This window comes from Cervus elaphus, chromosome 20 (genome assembly GCF_910594005.1).
Source record: "Cervus elaphus chromosome 20, mCerEla1.1, whole genome shotgun sequence".
In the NCBI taxonomy this organism is placed as follows: Eukaryota; Metazoa; Chordata; class Mammalia; order Artiodactyla; family Cervidae; genus Cervus; species Cervus elaphus.
In genome coordinates, this window is record NC_057834.1 from 53,651,400 (window position 1) to 53,670,055 (window position 18,656).

General features: G+C 39.6%; 1 protein-coding gene across 5 annotated transcripts in view; it reads right to left on the reverse strand.

Annotated features, from left to right (window-relative positions):
• The window catches only part of MAGI3 (membrane associated guanylate kinase, WW and PDZ domain containing 3), a 245,380-nt gene that overhangs the window by 4,636 nt on the left and 222,088 nt on the right, over positions 1–18,656 (reverse strand). For all 5 annotated transcript variants that reach the window (XM_043876802.1, XM_043876801.1, XM_043876803.1 and 2 more), the window contains exons 17-19: positions 8,617–8,719; positions 7,722–7,848; positions 6,100–6,243 (exon numbers count right to left, since the gene is read on the reverse strand). In XM_043876802.1, coding sequence (XP_043732737.1) covers positions 6,100–6,243; positions 7,722–7,848; positions 8,617–8,719 — 374 coding nt within the window. The remainder of the gene's footprint in view (positions 1–6,099; positions 6,244–7,721; positions 7,849–8,616; positions 8,720–18,656) is intronic.

Below are 18,656 nucleotides of genomic sequence, written 5' to 3' on the forward strand. Positions count from 1 at the left end.
GACATTTCTTCCATCACTCCTGTTCTGTCATCCCTAGAGCCACCCAACTCTGCTGAAGAGCTCTCGTTTGTAAAATACTTAACTTGTGCGTGGTGCTGTAATGCTAGAGTTGAGGAGTTGGACAGGTGGTAGCAACAGGAAGAGACAATGTCTGGTTTTATTTACACGATGAAAGTTTATACGACTAGTAAGCAGGATCTGGGCATCTTGAAATCAAGAATCAAATTCCAAGTTTTCAACCAAAGCTTAAGTGGTGGGAGAGGTGAAGACTCTATGGCCCACATGGTCCCACAGAGCTACCTCTGATTAATCTGCCTGTGAAGGGTGCTTCCCAACTTTAGCTGAATATCCTGAAACCTAGGAAGGTGGCTTCTCATCTTGGAAGACTCTCCTGGCCTCCAGGGAGAACTGCCCACTCCTTCGTGTTGTCACTACGCCCTACACATATGAGGCATTACATAAATGACACGTTTCTAGATTAAAACTAAGAAAATTCAGCTTGGAGAAATTCATCCTAATATGAATACTTATTTAAAACCAATTGCTGGCTTACACTAAATGACTTCCGTGTACAGTGATTTCCCTAGAAAACAAAAGCTCAGATCAGCATAAAATGCCTCCAGTACCATTGCTATTTCCTAGAAATGTCTGTAGTTAATCGAAAAGGAAAAGTACAAATGACTGAAGTATAACTTTTTCAAAGGACCCGCTTAAAGACAATGATGGTAATGATTTTAAAATATAGTCAATTTTAAACTGTGTTATTTCAAGGTGACGAGCAACTGAAGGTTACTGGTCTCAAAACAGAAAATCTGAACAATGGACAATTACTGAAATTCCAAAAAGCAATTCAAATATTTGCAAGAGCTAACTAAAACAATGCAGAAATAACCAAGAGGAGGCAGTGATTAAATAACAAAGGTGGGTAGGACAGCTCTGTATCCACAGCTGGGGCAGAGCACAGTGACTTAGAAGCTGGGTTTTGGAGGCATTATAATGTCTGTGGTTCACTCGTGGCTCCACCTCGTCCTAGCAGAGTGGTCTCATTTTCCTCTCTGTTAGGTGGGGATAACATTTGTACCTACCTACCTCCTGGGGTTTTGGGGAGGATTTAGTGAGATAAAAACATGATTATACAACAAGCACAAATGTTAATTTTCAAGTGATTTGTTTTTTGGTTTTCAAAACAAAAGATTTAAAGTATATTAGGATGAAGAAGATTTTTAACTATAGACTGCAGCCCATTCTATACAATGCAAAAATTTTTCAAATAAGACTATAGAATAGTTTTATTGCAATTTATAAAAAAATGATAAATGGAAGATCTCACAAGACAGATGGATTTAACATACAAAGTAGAAAAAAAAAATCCAAAAAAAAAAGCTAGCCAAAGAAAGATGATAATATGCATAATAGGATGAAGAAAAGTAATAAACATAATTCATAAAATTCTTATATCCAGAATAGGTACATAAGTGAAAAAGTCAGTACCCAGATTTCCTTTAATAAGTGATTAGAGAAAAATCATTTTCATGAGGAAACACAGATGATGAATTAGCACCAGATAATTAGGGAAATAATTCCTCTGATACTTAGGGAAATGAAAATTAAAAGTAGATACTATTTGGAGCATGCTTTGGGTACATCTTGTAAAAACATGATTGAGGTTATAATTAATTTCAATTATATTCTTTGGCTTAAGTTCTCTGTCCAAACCTGCGTATTCCTTATTCTTTCAGCATAAGTAAACTGCTATAAAACTTGTAATTGAACAGCTTTGCCACCAGATGTCATCTATGTTTAAATTTGGGTAAAGGAGAGGAGGCCCTCACAAGGGGGAGAAGTTCTAAACTGGACTATACAAAGCTAAAGATAGAAGTCACACCTTTGAGAGGGAAATGTGACCATGCTTATAAGTTTGCTACTTAAAAATTTTTAATGTGATAATATAAAAAGTGAGGAATACACCTGTTGATAAAAAAAATTCAAGGTCAGGTTTTTGTATTATTGAAAAATATAATTGTGGGGGACACAGGAAAGGAGAGAAGAGAGAAATGAAGAGAGGAAAAAATTAGGAAGGCTAGGGAAAAAAGTGTTCTTTAAAAAGCCACTTAAGGCAGTCTTGCAATTTTTAAAACATCCACTAAAATGTATTAAAATGACAAAATATTTTTAACACATTGCTTACACTATCTTGCAACCCATTAAGAAACTATATGCCTCCCAAAGAAATTGAGTCCAATGACACGCGCTGTGGCCTGACACGGAGGCCCACAGGCCCGGCTGTGACTGAGCCTCCCTGAGCCTCAGCTTTAATCTGCAAGTGGGGGTAATGCCACCTACCTCACAATTTCTGTGAGACTAAAACTAACACAAGTGAAAACATGTGGTCTGGAAGACAGCATTCATATTATCTAAATCTGTTTCTGTTCTATGTTAAATATTTCCATTATTCCCTAATATGAACTTTTTCCATTCGGTTATTTCTCATTCCCTTAGCCCAGAACCTTTTTTATTCTCTCTAAATCTTAATAAGGTTTAAGGACCAGCTGAAGACTCACAAAATTTACAGATCCTCTCAACATCTTTCCATCTGTATCAATAGTTAACATTTTCTTGTTTTAGGGAATTACACTATTAAATTTTATGAAGGAGCAAGCAAACAGTGTAAGTCCTGTCTACCCAGTGATAAGTTCTGGGAGTTAAATATTAAAGAAATTCTCTCATTATCTAGAAATATAAACTGTGCATTCTATTCTTTCAACAAATATGTCTGGCGCATCTACTATCAATGCTCAAGGCACTGCCTCAGGTGCTGAAGATACTGGAATAATAGGTACAGGGTACAAAGCACAGAGCCAGCCTAACAGAAAAGATGCAGGGGAAGAGGAGGGAGGCCAGAGGGGAAGGCAGGCAGGATGCCCGGGTGGCTCCATGCACCAGTGTCAGCTGGAGGTAAACATGCATCCTTTGGGGAAGTGGTCACTGGAGTAAGTTGTCCTTTACAACAAGGCTCCCGTGATCCTTACACCAAGTCAAGATTTTGATAATTTAGTGGCCAGAAAAATAGTTCTCTGCAAAGCTGACTTATTAGAGTTCAGAATAAACCCAGGCATAGCAGTAATAGCTTGTTTTCTTTTGTTTTCAAATTTCAGAGCTTTATATATTAAAGCTGATTTAATTGCAGAATTCTAAAGCTTCTGTTCATTATAAAGAATAACATTTAAAAAAATAATAATAAAATGTTTTAGAAGTAGACTTTGAATCCTTGAAGGCCTCCTTGCTTGCCTTTTATTTAGTGAGATCGGTGTATCTGAGGGTCATATTTGAAACCAGTATTTCAATTATATCCTAGTTGTTGGTGTAATTGGGTTGTGATATAATATACAATGGAAGTTTTTGTTTTTTTTTTTAACTCCAGATTTAAACAACTAAATGCTTATTTTTTAAAAGGCAGGGAGTTGAGGAGAAAAAGGATGAAGAAAACCAGAAATAAACATGCCATCTCCGTAAACAGTGCCTCAAACTGCTGTTACTAAAACTTTAAAGAAGTTTGCTTGGGCCATGTATTTCACATGTAGAGCTACATTTTGCAGGTTAGGAAACTGAGCTTCAGAGATGTTATCCAACTATGCACAGCTGTAAGGTGGCAGAACTAGAGTTTGATCCTTGTCCTGTCTGATTCCCAAACCCATGTTCTCCCCACTTTATTAAACTGTCTCTGTAAGAAAGTGAGATACTAGGGCTTCCTTAGTAGCTAAGATGATAAAGCATGCGTTTGCAATGCAGGAGACCCAGGTTTGATTCCTGGGTCAGAAAGATCCCCTGAAGAAGGAAATGGCAACCCACTCCAGAATTCTTGCCTGGAGAATTCAATGAACAGAAGGGCCCGGTGGGCTATTAGTCCGCAGAATTACAAAGAGTCAGACATGACTGAGTGACTAACACACAGAAGAAAGTGAACTGCAGCTCAGCCGCTCAGCTTTGGCCACACTAAGACTCTGGCCGTCAGCCCTCTCGTTGCCGTCAGCACCCTCCAGCTCTGCTTCTGCTGCTCTGCATTCTCACTCTCCTCGTCTTTTCTACCTTCTCCAGTTCACTAATGACAGGCCTTATACAGAGTCCTGCCCCAGCCCACAACTCTCCAAATCCTCTCCTTTAGTGAACTCACCCATGGAAAAGGTGTCAGTCATCACTTCTGTCTGGGAAATGACAACCTGAGACTTTACCTCTTGTCCTAATTGCCAGGTAAATATTTACACCTGCTTAACCGGCTGGTCCTTCAACATGACCACAGCTTAGTACATCATCGGTCTTCGCCAAGCCCTTCCTCCCACTGGCCTCCCTGATGGTTGTCTTACAGTACAGATAGGGTTGAAGCCTCTTAAGCCATCCTTTCCTCTTTCTTTTCCTTCGTCCTTCACTCATGTAATACTTGTCAGTCACCTAAACTGGTCTTTTCTTCATTAACAGTTGATCCCACAAGCATCATTAACTTTCATCCAAAGTATTGGGTCAGCCAGAAAGTTTGCTTGGGTTTTTCTGTGAGATGTAACGGAAAAACCAGAACATCCTGGCCAACGCAGTATTACCATCCAAGCCACACTCCCACCATGACTGGACGCCTAAGCTTAGCTAAGCTATCCCCTCACCCTTCCGACACTCCCAGAGACTGATTTTATCAGTGTATTTCTCTGAAAGGAACTCTTGTGTTAAAAACCTTCTGTGACTTTCCAGTGTCTTAGACCTACATGTTGGTGACTAATTCTACTTTCATATTCTCATTTTCATCTACTCCCCTGTGTATTTTCTAAATAGACTAGGTAAACTTGACCACTTGTAGTCCCCTGTATATGACATGTACTTCCTTCCTTTTGCTAATTTCTTCAGCCTGGAATGTTTTCTTATTCTCTCCCTATTAAAATCCTCTCACACTGTCCAATGCCACCTATTCTATGAAATTTTCTCTATTCGTACTCACCTTTCTTTGAACTTATAAAAGTCTAGTCCTTTAGAGAAAGGACGGTATCTTGTTTTGGGGATTATTCTTTCTCCTAACTCACTGAGTAGCATATATAAATTCTTGGGTAAAGCAAACACTTAATACATGTTTATAAAATGAGTCCTGGGAGTGGAGCAGCGATATGGATAACTGAACACTACAACCACCCAGAAGACTTTTCTGATTGTTATTAGAATATACCATCTAATAATCTGCCAGGGAGGGTTATTTGCCTTTCTAATTAGCTTACTTAGTTTAAAAAAAAAAAAGACGGAAAAGAAAAATTCCTCTTTTCCTGAGGCCTACCGGTAGTAAAAGGAGGAAGTCCAAAGCTCTTGAAGTCACAGAAGGCTTTCAACACCAGAGTTCCCCTCAAGAGTAATACACTGATAAAATCAGTCTCTGGGTGTGTAAGGATGGATGAGGTGATAGGTAGGGGGAAGGTTGTCCAGATTTTAAAATTTTTACTTATAATCTATCTGAATACCAATGAATTAACCATTTCTTTAAAAATTGAGGCCAGAAATATCTTCTATGTAAGATTCCTCTAAGTAACAACTGGAGAAGGAAGGAAAATATCTTTTTGCAGATCCATTAAACAATCCATCCTGCAATATCATGAACAAAGGTACAGTGTTTCAGAGAATCCTACAAATGATGATAAAGGTCAGAAGAGCCATGCTCGTCAATTTTTGGCTACATCTAGAAGTAGCTAAGAGAGAAAGAAAAAATCCTGGGACTCTTGTTTCTTGGAAGAAGTAGATGATTCTTTTTCATCCTGGCTTTCCCCGGATGAAAATATACTTTATTTATTAATCCCTTTGCCCTTGAATGTTGACTATGTAAGTAAAATAGATTTTTTCTTACCAAAGTCAAGCCGGTGCAACCAGCCTAACTGCAGAGAAGAGCACCCTGCAAAGAGGAAATGAAATCACAACAAGCATCTGCCTTTCAGGTTTTAATGATGGAAAGACTTGCTTCATAGATTCAGGAGGTTTCTGCATTCCTTTTAATCAACTATTTTCAGAAGTTTCCAGTCTGGAAACTGGGTTGCAGTTTCCAGACTGGAAAAGGGTTGCAGACAGAAGCCTACTCACGTGAATTCTGCCGTCTTTGATGGCAGGACCATCCTCAGCAAGACGAAGGATGAACAGCCCCATGTTGTACTCCTTCCCACCCCTGAGGCTGAATCCAAAGCCTCGGGGGCCCCGCTCCAGCTCCACTGGGTAACAGCCGAGGCCCTAGAGAAAGAAGTGTAAGAAAAACAAGTCTGCATGGACTGCTTTATTTACAGTTTGAAGAAGGACTACTTTTATGGCTGGAAGAAATGATTTATACTCTGAATATGCACTTTTATTTTAAAAAATTGAAGTATAGTTAATTTATGATGTTGTTAGTTTCAAGTATACAGTAAAGCAATTCAGTTATGCATACACACATACATATGTAAAACTGTTCTTCTCAGATTCCTTTCCATTGTAGGTTATTACATTGAGTATAGTTCCCTATGCTCTACAGTAGGTCCTTGTTTACCTATTTTACATGTAATAGCATGTATGCTGCTGCTGCTAAGTCACTTCAGTCGTGTCCGACTCTGTGCGACCCCGTAGATGGCAGCCCACCAGGCTCCCCCGTCCCTGGGATTCTCCAGGCAAGAACACTGGAGTGGGTTGCCATTTCCTTCTCCAATGCATGAAAGTGAAAAGTGAAAGCGAAGTCGCTCAGTCGTGTCTGACTCTTCGCGACCCCGTGGACTGCAGCCTACCAAGCTCCTCGTGCATGGGATTTTCCAGGCAAGAGCATGTATATGTTACCTTAAACTCCAAATTAGTCCCCGGCTCTCTGCCCCGCTATCCCCTTTGGTAACCATATGTTTGTTTTCTATGTCTGCGGGTCTATTTTTTCTTTGAAAAGAAGTTCATTTGTATCTATTTTTTGATTCCACATATAAGTGATACCATATTATATCAATATGCACTTCTGTATTATAAAGAAGGGATGTAAACTGGTTGAAGGGCTACTTGATTTCTATAAATACAGCCTAAATAAATTTGAAGGTTACATGTTTTCTCCACTAGTTGGTCAATAAACAACAGACCAGAAAACAGAATTTTGGAAAGTGTTTCCTTTAAGTAGATTTTGACTAATTTCTCTGAAAAAAGAAAACAACAGAGAGAACAGCATCAAAGCATGTATATTATCAAGTGTGAAACAGATCGCCAGCCCAGGTTGGATGCATGAGACAAGTGCTCTGGGCTGGTGCACTGGGATGACCCAGAGGGATGGGATGGGGAGGGAGGTGGGAGGGGCGTTCAGGATGGGGAACACATGTAAATCCATGGCTGATTCATGTCAATGTATGGCAAAAACCACTACAATATTGTAAAGTAATTAGCCTCCAACTAATAAAAATAATTGGGGGGAAAAAAAAAAGGAAAACAACAACAAAAAAACCCCAATCCTACTTTGATTAGCTAAAACACTGCTATTTCTCGGTACTTGGCTAAGGGTTCAAATTTCTCCAATAGACGATAAACTTCTCTTTCTCTCTTTCCTTTCTCTCGTGGACACTAACAGAATGCCAAACACAAAGTAGGTCCTTAGGAATGATCAAACTTGGGAACAAATTCATCTGAACTGATCCTCAATTAAAATTCATCAGTGTCAGTGACTCAGCAACAGAAAAGACCAGTCTGCAGCTGGGGGACATCTCTGTTACCTGATTGTGCCGACTGCCTACGACGGAAATTGTTGCGGTGTCAGGCTGTGCAAGGTGCTTGTGGTCAGACCACGAGTGTCTGTAGGAAATGGAGACGTCTTTTCCAATCTCGCCTTCTGTGGCACTTCTACGGGAGAGAGAAATCAAGTCATTCTTAGAATTGAGAGAAAGAAAAACAGCCTAAACATAAAGGTAGATCAATTTCGTTTCCTTCAAAAGCTGAACCTTACCATTCTCCCTCTGACAAACTGCTATAAAGTCAGACTGTCTGAAGCAGAGAGACGCCAGGCAAAAACTGGCTATTAACTCTAGCATGGCTTAAAGTCTATCAACATCTCCATGCTGGGATTTTTTTGTTTTGTTTTAAGGGTGTCTTAGCACATTTTACATCAAGGAAAACTGCGCTCAAGGCACTGAACCGGAGGGCAGATAAGCTGACCTTGTCACAGTGAAAAATGGCTCTCCTGCAGCACCAACGCCCATGAAGATGCTGAATTTCTGGAAATTGAGTTTTTGTTTCATGGCTAATATTTTCAACAAAAGAGGGAAAAAACAATGCACAAGTACTTCTCAGGTAAGTCTGAGGAGACGGTAATCCATGTAGGTCTAGGCTTCTCTTCCAAAACTGTAAGGACCAAGGGCAGCAGCGTAGGGGGACAGTACAGTCACATCGTTCCAATCCCCACTTGTTAGCAGAATGGATGCTTACCCTGCACCCTGGGCCAAGGCTGGGAAGAGGGAGGAAGGGACAGAGGCCCTGGAGGATGGAGGTCTCATCTTGACCTTACTGGCTGGCCTCTGCATAACTGCATGGAGATGGGGGTGGGGGGGCAGGTAATGAAAAGTGGGGAGACAAGGAGAGAAAAAAACCAAAACCCGAGAAGAGCAGCCCTACCTGTCCCCAGGTATGTGGTTGGCCTGTGACTGTCCCACAGGCCTGTGCTGCAGGGCTGGGCTTTGCCTGGCAGAGTTTGTTCCTGATGGTGGACCAAGATGCTCTGTTCAAAGGCAAAAATGAGAGAAATAAGAATTTGTACCAAAAAATGTGGAGGCCGAGAAGATCTATGAAAGTGAGATGATAACAAGTTCCCAATGGTAGGGACTATTGTCTGCAACTGAAATGTTATGTCTTTTCCCCTGTGGCTTCTGATGGATGTTTATGTTTGGAGAAAACAGGACTCATTCTTACTGCACCCGCTTCCCCTCTTTCACCATTGTTTTGGTGGCCTTTCCACCCAACATGAAAACAAGTGAACACACTCCGTCGTTATTATTGAGAGGATGGAGCTCCAGGAACTGTCTTTTAACCTATTTATGGGTTTCCCAGGCACACTGCTCATAACTGGTAAACTGCCCTAGGTGACAAAGACAGGTCTTAAGAATGCTGGAACACAGAGGCCAGTCTGGAAACCACACACATATCCTTAACCTGCACCTTCAATATAGCAGTAGTCATTTCACCTGACTCTAGTGTCAGAGACAAACTTAGAAAATCATCCTGAGTGTTGACAAATGTTCATAAAGATTTTAATGATTCTGCTTTCTCAGAGCACAAAAGAAATGAAGAGAAGAAACATTTGTTTCTGTATCACCCTCAACAGCTCCGGAGCTCCGGTTGTTGCTTGACAGATTTCATAACTAAGTTGAGCAACTCCGTGCATCTAGAATTAGATGCCAGTTCACGGGAGATGACAGTTAAAAGACACTCTCCAGGTTGTTCAACTTGCATTTTTAAAGCTGACACTTTCTAATGTTTTATTGCACCAAAATTTCAATTCATAGGATATTTAAAGTATCAGAGAGAAAAAGACTTCCCTGGTGGCACAGTGGATTAAGAATCCGCCTCCCAATGCAGGGGACAAGGGTTTGATCCCTGGTTTAAGAAGATTCTACATGCCGCGGGGCAGCTGAGCCCCTTGTACCACAACTACTGGATCCCGTGCACCCAGAAGCCTGTGCTCTTCAACGAGAGAAGCCACAGCAATGAGAAGCCCAGGCACCGTAGCTAGAGAGTAGCCCCTGCTTGCAGCAACTAGAGAAAGCCTGCACAACACAATAAAGACCCAATGCAGTCAAAAGTAACAGAAATTATCTTTAAAAGAGAGAGAACATAGATTAATGATTAAGACCATGAACTTTAGAGCAAGACTGATGGGGTTTAAGCCAGATCCCATAATCTTCTAGCTGTGTGTTCTTGAACACATAACTTCTCTGTGGTTCTAATCATCTCATCTATAAAAAGGAATTATAGCTACCTCATAGGGTTATTAAGTTACTATATGCTAGAACAGTCCCTGGTATATCATATTACTATAAAAAATGCTTCTGTTAAAATGATCATTATGGCTATCATCATAATTATCAAAATGACTGGGGCTATATTTCTCTCAAGATGTACACTCTGAAATACTGACCTAACTTCAGCAAAAATGTCCCATGTAGGGGCCATTTTTAGGTTAGAAAATATGTAGAAACTGATAAAATCTGAATCTCAGAATATAATGAAAACAGAGAAAGGCTGATGTGAAAGACAAGGAATATGAATGGTTAGGAAGCAATTTCTACTGAGAAAACTGGGACTTCAGGGTCACTAAGTGCATTGCTCTTCTATGGCTTGGCTTAAGTTGTTTCTCTTCAAAGTTCTTGGGACTAAAAACATAGATAAATAATTTATTCTTATTTAAGAACTTCTTATAACTGAAAGCACTCTGAAAACACAGGCCAGGGTAAAAACGGTGGTGGGAGGACAGTGATGGGATCTGGTTAAGCTGTGGCAGCCCTGGAGGGTTTCTGATGCTCTGACTCTGCCTGCTGGGCTTGTGTGCCTACATGGGTTTCAACACCCTGTACCCAATGTACGGGTGGAGGCCCAGCTTTGCAGAGCTCATCCAGAGGGTCGTCTTTCCTCTTTAAACTGAAGTGATCCAGAAAGGGAGAGTGGAGCATGAATTCTTTTAATTTTAATTTTTGGCAGGGGTGTGACCTGGAAACTTGTCTGTTGTGCGTTTATTCACTATCATGAATTTAATTTCCCTAATTACCTTAACAAATTACTTACACCGGCCTCCTTAACCCCCAGTCTCCTCTTTATTCCGCCTCCTGGACTCCAGTCCTGGCACAGACACTGAAACAGGCCACAGCCTTGCTTAGGAACCTACGGCAACTTTTTATTGTTCCTAAGGTACTATTCAAACCTGTCACCTGGCCCTCCTGGCTTCCTAGTTCATCTCCTGTTCAAAAATGTCCTGTCCTCTGTGAAATCTTACCTGGCTCCCTATGCCCACTTTTCATAGCAGTTACCACATTATGTCAGAATTGGGTCAAATACCTGTCTCCCCTGCTAGACTGTGGATTCCTTGACTGCAGAAATCACCCCTCATTCACATTCCTGTGCCCATTAAAAAGTCCAGAAGTCCTTTCACCCTTTGCTTACTGGGTATGTCAATTTCTAGTTACCTGTCTCTAAACTTGAGTACTCATTATAGAGTTGAATTCTGTCATTGTAAATTCATGGCTACTATCGAGGCAATAGAATCTGCTGGGAAATATTACATCTATCAACAAGATGACTGGAAGATACCTATACCTTTGTATTAATTAGTCCAACTTAGATAATTTTTTTGGCTTCACTATCTTGGCTAGAGGAATGGGTATGTAACTTCAGAGCAGGATAGTATAAATAAGCTGATCAATTTCAAATTTTCCTCTACCTTCTCCTAAGGATAAGAGACATTACTGCTAGGCAAAAAGCACCACAAATTGATGCTTATTCTTATAGTTACATGTTTTTTTTGCTATCCTCTTCAAGGTTAAGTAAATTTTCTATCAGTATTCCTTTTAATTTTTAGTCCTTCAAACCATCCTATATAACATCTCCAACTTATGTGTAAAAGATAGTCTACTTCAAATATTTATTCCATGGTATCAAACAGGCCTATGTTTTCTCTGAATTTTATCTGAAAATTCTTCAAATAGTAAAGCAATAGGTTAAGTACATCTTTACCTCAATGAGAATTAAACTTTTTCTAGAGTTTCTACATGTGCCTACTTAAGAGGAAGTGTATTATCAGAGGGTTTCCCAGGTGGATACACACAAAATTCCACAGTTAAAACTATAGCAACAAACATTATAATATACTGGCAATCATTTTACCAAGAATAAATAAGAACCTTATGAGAGAAGGTTCGTATGTGTGTGTGTGTGTGTGTATGTGTGTGTGTGTATGTGTGTGTGTGTGTATGTGTGTGTATGTATGTGTGTGTGTGTGTGTGTGTATAGAGCCACCTTATGAAAGGGTCTTATATGTATGTGTGTATATATACACACAAATTCTTAAAATTATGTATTATATATATATATATTATATACATATAGATAATATTAAACCAGCAGAACAGGATAGAGAGCATGTTTAAAGAGGAAGTTAACGTACAGAAGAGATGGCTCTGCAAATCAATGAGGAAGTACTACTAATAGCTGGCACTAGAAAAACTGGCTCACTCTAAGAATAAAAAATAAAACTGGATCCCTCCTAAAACTATATATAAAGTTAGGCTCCAGATGGATTAAAAACCTAAATGCAAAATTAGAAATCTAATAGAAGATAATGTAAGAGAAAGTCTCTGTGATATGGGGTGGGGAGCAATAGCTTATTTTAAGCAAAATTTCAAAAGTATAAGCCATGAAGTAAAAATTGACTAATTTGGTGACATCTAAATTAAGAATCTGTATAATAAAGGGAGCCATAGTTAAAGTTAACATACAGATGACAGGCAAAGGTATTTGTACTTTCTAAAACTAAATTTGGCTAATGCCTATCTAATTCATAAGGAATCTCTAAATGCCAACAAGAAAAAGACAGCAACTCCACAAGAAAAATGAGTAAAGGTTCTGAAGAGGCAATTCACAAGAAGAAAAACAGATGCTCAAATTCATGGGTAAGCAGAGAAATGCAAATTATCTACCAATGAAGTAACATTCTCTATACTGTACCCTAGCCAACTTGATAGCTGGATAAGGCCAAGTGTTGGGGGAGGGGATGTGAAGGTAAGGAATCCTCAGTGTTCTGTTGGTGGAAATGTAGATGCCGCAGCCATTACAGAAGAAAATCTGATAGTACAGTACCTGGTCAAAGTAAGCAATTTCTTTGATCAATTTCACTCCAATAAATTCTCACACAGTTTTATAAAATACATATAAGAAAGTGTATGAGGATAGTTTGTGATGATGTGGAGTCGGAGACAATGTGGATTGGGGAGTAGACAAGTAATGAGTGGTAAATATATAGTACGGGAAATGGTCAAGTAGTTAAAAGCAATCGATATGTTTACCCAGCAACCTGGATAAATCCTGAAGGCACATAATACTCTGATAACAAAAGAACAAGCAACCAAAGAAAAGATCAATAAGTTTAGACAACATCAGTGTTAAACTTCTGTGCATCAGAAGACAATATCAAGAAAGTGAAAAGATAAGCCACAAAATGGGAGAAAAGACTTGTAAACCATATATCTGATAAGGGTCTAAAATCAGAATATAAGCCTTATAATTCAACAATAAAAGAGACAACCCAATTAAAAGTGAGCAAAGGATTTGAATAGACATTTCTCTGAAGAAAGATATGCAAGTGACCAACAGCACATGAAAAGACACTCAATCTCATTAGTCACCAGGGAAATACAAATCAAAACTACTACTACTACTTCACACTCACTGGAATGGCTTACACACACACACACACACAAAGAAAATGGTGAGGATGTGGAGAAATTGGAAGCTTCATACATTACTGGTGGGATTACAAAACAATGCAAGTGTTGGGGAAAACAGTTTGGCAGTTCCTCAAAAAGCTAAGCATGAGTTACTATATGACCTAACAATTCTACACCTAGGTATATACCCAAGAAAAATGAAAACATATATCTGTACAAAAATCTGTACACCATCGTTCATAGCAGCATTTTTCACAATAGAAAAAAACCCAAGTGTCTATCAAATAATGAATAAATAAGCAAAATGTATATACACATAATGGGATGTTATTCTTTAGTCATAAAAAGGACATGAGTGTGTATGTTAGTCACTTAGTCATGTCCAGCTCTTTGCAACCCCATGGACTCTAGCCTGCCGGGCTACTCTGTCCATGGAATTCTCCAGGCAAGAATACTGGAGTGGGTAGCCATTTCCCTCTCCAGGGGATCTTCCTGATCCAGGGATTGAACCCGCGTCTCCTGCACTGCAGGTAGATTCTTTACTGTCTGAACCATAAGGAAGCCCAAACGGACATGCTACAACACAGATGAACCATGAAAACATTTTGCTAAGTGAAAGAAGCCAGACACAAAAAGTAACATAGTATATAATTCCATTTACATGAAATGTCTAGCAAATCCTTAGAGAAAGAAGTAGTGGTTTCTTAAAAGGGTGATAAAATGTTCTGGAATTGGTGGTGATGTTTGCACAACCTTATGAAAATATTAAAAACCACTGACTTGTATACTTTAAAATAATGAATTTTATAGTACATGAATTATGTTTTAATTAAAAAGAAAAAAAGAGATACAACAACTAAATGCTATGTAAGATCCTGCATTGGATCCTGTAACAAGTGACATAAAAGGAGAAAGCACATGGTTCTGAGGGGAAAAAAAAAGCCCAGCATAAAATCTATAATACAATATCATTTATACAAATCAAAAAAAATGCGCACACACAAACATGTATTTTAAAAGACATAAAAAGAGGGACATAAAACACACTGGCATAACTGCCAGTGGGAAAGGTGAGAGAAATGATAGTGGAGAATGAAGACAAGCGAGAACAAACAAATAAATGGAAAAGAACAAAAAATGACTACCAGAATCATTCTAACATAGTCCTTGCAACCTTTGGTACCTTGGGTTCAGTATTAAAAATGGAATGAACAAGAACTGACCCAACATCAACTGACACAACTGACACAAATCAACTCTGAAAAAGAATACATTTTAAAGATTTCTTCAAGCAAGAACAAGCAGGCTTAGTCAGCTTATGATCTAGACTTGAGAAGGAGCCGCTGTAGTGAAGAGGCGGCAGTGTCGTGGGAATGCCACGAGCCAGAGGGAGTCCTGAGTATGTTCGAGGGTTTTACGCCATACACGTGATATTTGACTTGGGAACTTGGCAAAATAAGCACAAATACTGAATTGTATCTAGCAAAAGGGGGGAAAGAAGGTGAAGGGAACAAGTTCCATTTTTCCAGGTAGTTGTCTTTTATCAATTTATAGTGGATGGCTATGGAGAGTCAGGGAGCAGTAACATGTGGGAAAGAACGAAGCTCTGAGGTATTGATCTGAATGTGTGATTTCTAAGAACAGCTGGAGAGCTATAAATGTGCATCTGACTCTTTAGTGCAGTTAATAGACTTTATATGGAATACAAAGAGAAACTTGGACTGCTTACAAACTCCATGAATGGGATTTTATGGACAGAAGGGACACTTTCTATTTTTTTACCTAGAAAAGTAATTAAGAGATTCTGAATGTTCCCATAGTTCAGTAAAACAGAGAATAACGGAATAAGGTGTAATCACTGAAATGTGATTTTACATGTCAAACGTGATTGTATATTTTAAGAGGCTACACCTACATTTGAAATACACCTTAAAAAAAAAATGGAATATACCTTAAGGCATGGATCTCCACACTTCTAATTTTCCTAAATTTTGACTGGCATTACATAAGAAGTCTTAAGATTTCCCAGTACACAGGTTTAGAAGTATCTGGACCAGAATGTCAAAGTTAATCTTTCTTTTTGCCACATCATGAGGCTTGTGAGATCTTAGTTCCTCACCAGGCATTGAACACATGCCCACAGCACTGAAAGTACAGAGTCCTAACCAATGGACTGCCAGGGAATTCCAAAATTAATTTTTAAAAGAAAGAAAAATGAGTAATTTTGGACAACATTTTGGAGAAAACACCATCAACAATAAAGGGTAATTTGGAAAAAAAAAATACTAATATCATTCAGCAGTAGAAAGACCACTTTTTTCTCTATCTCAAGGCTACTTGAAGTGTGGTCTGTTAGTCAGCAATAAGATGTTTACTGATACTGAGAGTAAAAGTTTTTAAAAATTTGTAACAAATTGACAGAACAATTTTCTCATTTTAATTATTCACTTTTTATTATATTTTACAAAAATGCTAGTCTGGGGGAAAAAAACCACTGATGCTTCTCTATGTGGTTTGAGAAATACTGATCTATACTACTGCTGATTCCACTACTTCTAGCAGTTTCCATCACTACTGCATGCCAAACACGGTGGTATAAATGCACCACATACAGCATTCTCAGAACAACTCTGAAATGTCGTTTCCTGTGGCACTGAGGCCTGCTTTTCTTTGTGGGTCACAGAACAAATTTAAGGCTAAAAAGCAGGCTATAGAGATCATGGTAAAGAAACTAAGATAAATCTTACCAAACTCATATTAACAATAAGTTTCATTCAAAAATTTTTATTGAGCATGAACTATGTGGCTAACACAGTTCTGGCTCTTTAGTACCAACTATGATAACATCTCTGGGTCTTCCCTGGTGTCTTTTTCTGGGCTCCAAAATCACTGCAGATGGTGATTACAGCCATGAAATTAAGACACTTACTCCTTGGAAGGAAAGTTATGACCAACCTAGACAGCATATTAAAAAGCAGAGACATTACTTTGTCAACAAAGGCCCGTCTAGTCAAGGCTATGGTTTTTCCAGTGGTCATGTATGGATGTGAGAGTTGGACTATAAAGAAAGCTGAGCGCAGAAAAATTGATGCTTTTGAACTGTGGTGATGGAGAAGACTCTTGAAAATCCCTTGGACTGCAAGGAGATCCAACCAGTCCATCCTAAAGGAGATCAGTCCTGGGTGTTCATTGGAAGGACTGATGCTGAAGCTGAAACTCCAGTACTTTGGCCACCTCATGCGAAGAGCTGACTCATTGGAAAAGACCATGATGCTGGGAAAGATTGAGGGCAGGAGGAGAAGGGGACGACAGAGGATGAGATGGTTGGATGGCATCACCGACACAATGGACATGGGTTTGGGTAAACTCCGGGATGGAGTTGGTGATGGACAGGGAGGCCTGGTGTGCTGCAGTCCATGGGGTCGCAAAAAGTTGGACACGACTGAGCAACTGAACTGAACTGAAGTTCCCTGGTGGTCCGGCGGTAAAAGAATCTGCCCAGAGTCGATCCCTGGATTGGGAAGATCCCCTGGAGAGGGGAATGGCAGCCCTTTCCAGTAATCTCACCTGAAAAATCCCATGGACAGTGACACCTGCAGGGCTACAGTCCATAGCGTAGCAAAGAGTTGGACATGACGACCATAAGTCCGTATTCTCTCTGTGAGTCTCTTTCTGCTTTGTAAGACTTAGCAACTAAGCCACCACCACCATGACAAAATCTCTCACTTCACAAATCTTATGAATGACTACATTCTAGTAGGGGAGATGACAATAAAGAAATAAACTCACAGATCAATAACCTCAGGTAGAGATAAGTACAGTGAAGAAAAGTAAAGCCAAGAAAGGGAAGAGAGGAAGACTGGGGCAGACAAGGAGAGGTTTATTTTAGATCCTGTGATTACAAGGGGGAAGCATAGCAGTTACGAGCACAGACTCTGGAGAGAATGCCCGATTCAAATACTTGCTCCGTCACTAGTTTTATGACCATGGACAAGTTCTCTAACGGCTCTGTGGCTCGCTCCCTCATCCATAGAATAGGAAATTAATAGTGCCGACCTAGCATTGGTGTGAAGACTAAGAGTCAGCAGAAGTAAAGTATTCAGGACAATGCCTGCTACATAGTAAGTGTTTCCTAAACATTATTATTTCTGCAGGCAGTGAGACTTAGGGAAGACCAGAATGAGGAAGGAGGCCATGCAAAGATATGATAAAATAATGACAGCTATAATTAGATGAGCACCTTAGGGTATTTATGCAGATTATGTATAGTTTCACCTTTAATCTTCACAGTGATCTTGAAATAGATATCATTATTCCCATCACATAGAGAAAAAAAACTGAAGGTTAGAAATGTTAAGTGACATGTTTAAGGCCTGCCAACTAGCTAATAGATGTCAGTGAACTCTGTCAGTCAAAAGCCTTACTTCTTCTATTGGGTGTATCTTGCCTCTACTAGGTATTGGCATAGAACTGAAAATATCCTTAATGTTGCTCATTCATCCATTTACTCATTACTTCTTTCAAAAAAAATATTTACTGAGTGCCTAGCAAGTATCAGGGCTTCCCTGGCGGCTCAGCCAGTAAAGAATCCACCTGCAATGAGGAAGACAGCTAGTATCACAGTCCATTGGTAATATTTTCTTTGTCTTCAAAGAGTAGACCCTTTTATTTGGGACATAGTGATGTAAGAAGAGCACTCAACGAATTGCAGAGATAAGGAATGCAATGGGGAATGGGGGAAGCCCATATGCACAGAGACCAATGAGGCCCAGTTCAAAAGAGGATTTGGGGACTTCCCCTGACTGTCCAGGGGTTAAGGTTAAGACTGCACTTCCACTGCAAGAGGTGTGGGTTTGATCCCCGGCAAGGGAATTAAGATCCCACATGCCACACAGTTTAGCAAAAAGAAAAGAGGATTTAGAAAAAAGAGAGAGAGGATTTGGGAAGAACCGGGAGGAAAATTTAAAAGGCAGGCAGGGAGAAGAATCAAAAAATGCTTTCTGTGCAGGGAGCGGGGAAGCACTGGAGCTTCCACTGAGGAGGACTTCAGAGCAGCCAGGCAAACTCATGTCCACAGAGAAATCCCCCTACAGAATCAAGGACAGAAGGGAGATTTATGTAACACCTCAGAGACAACTGTATGTTAGTGGTGCAGGAGGAAGGGAAAAGAAAAAATCAAGAATTTAAAAACCTGAAAACGGATAGCTTAGAGGATCACTGCCA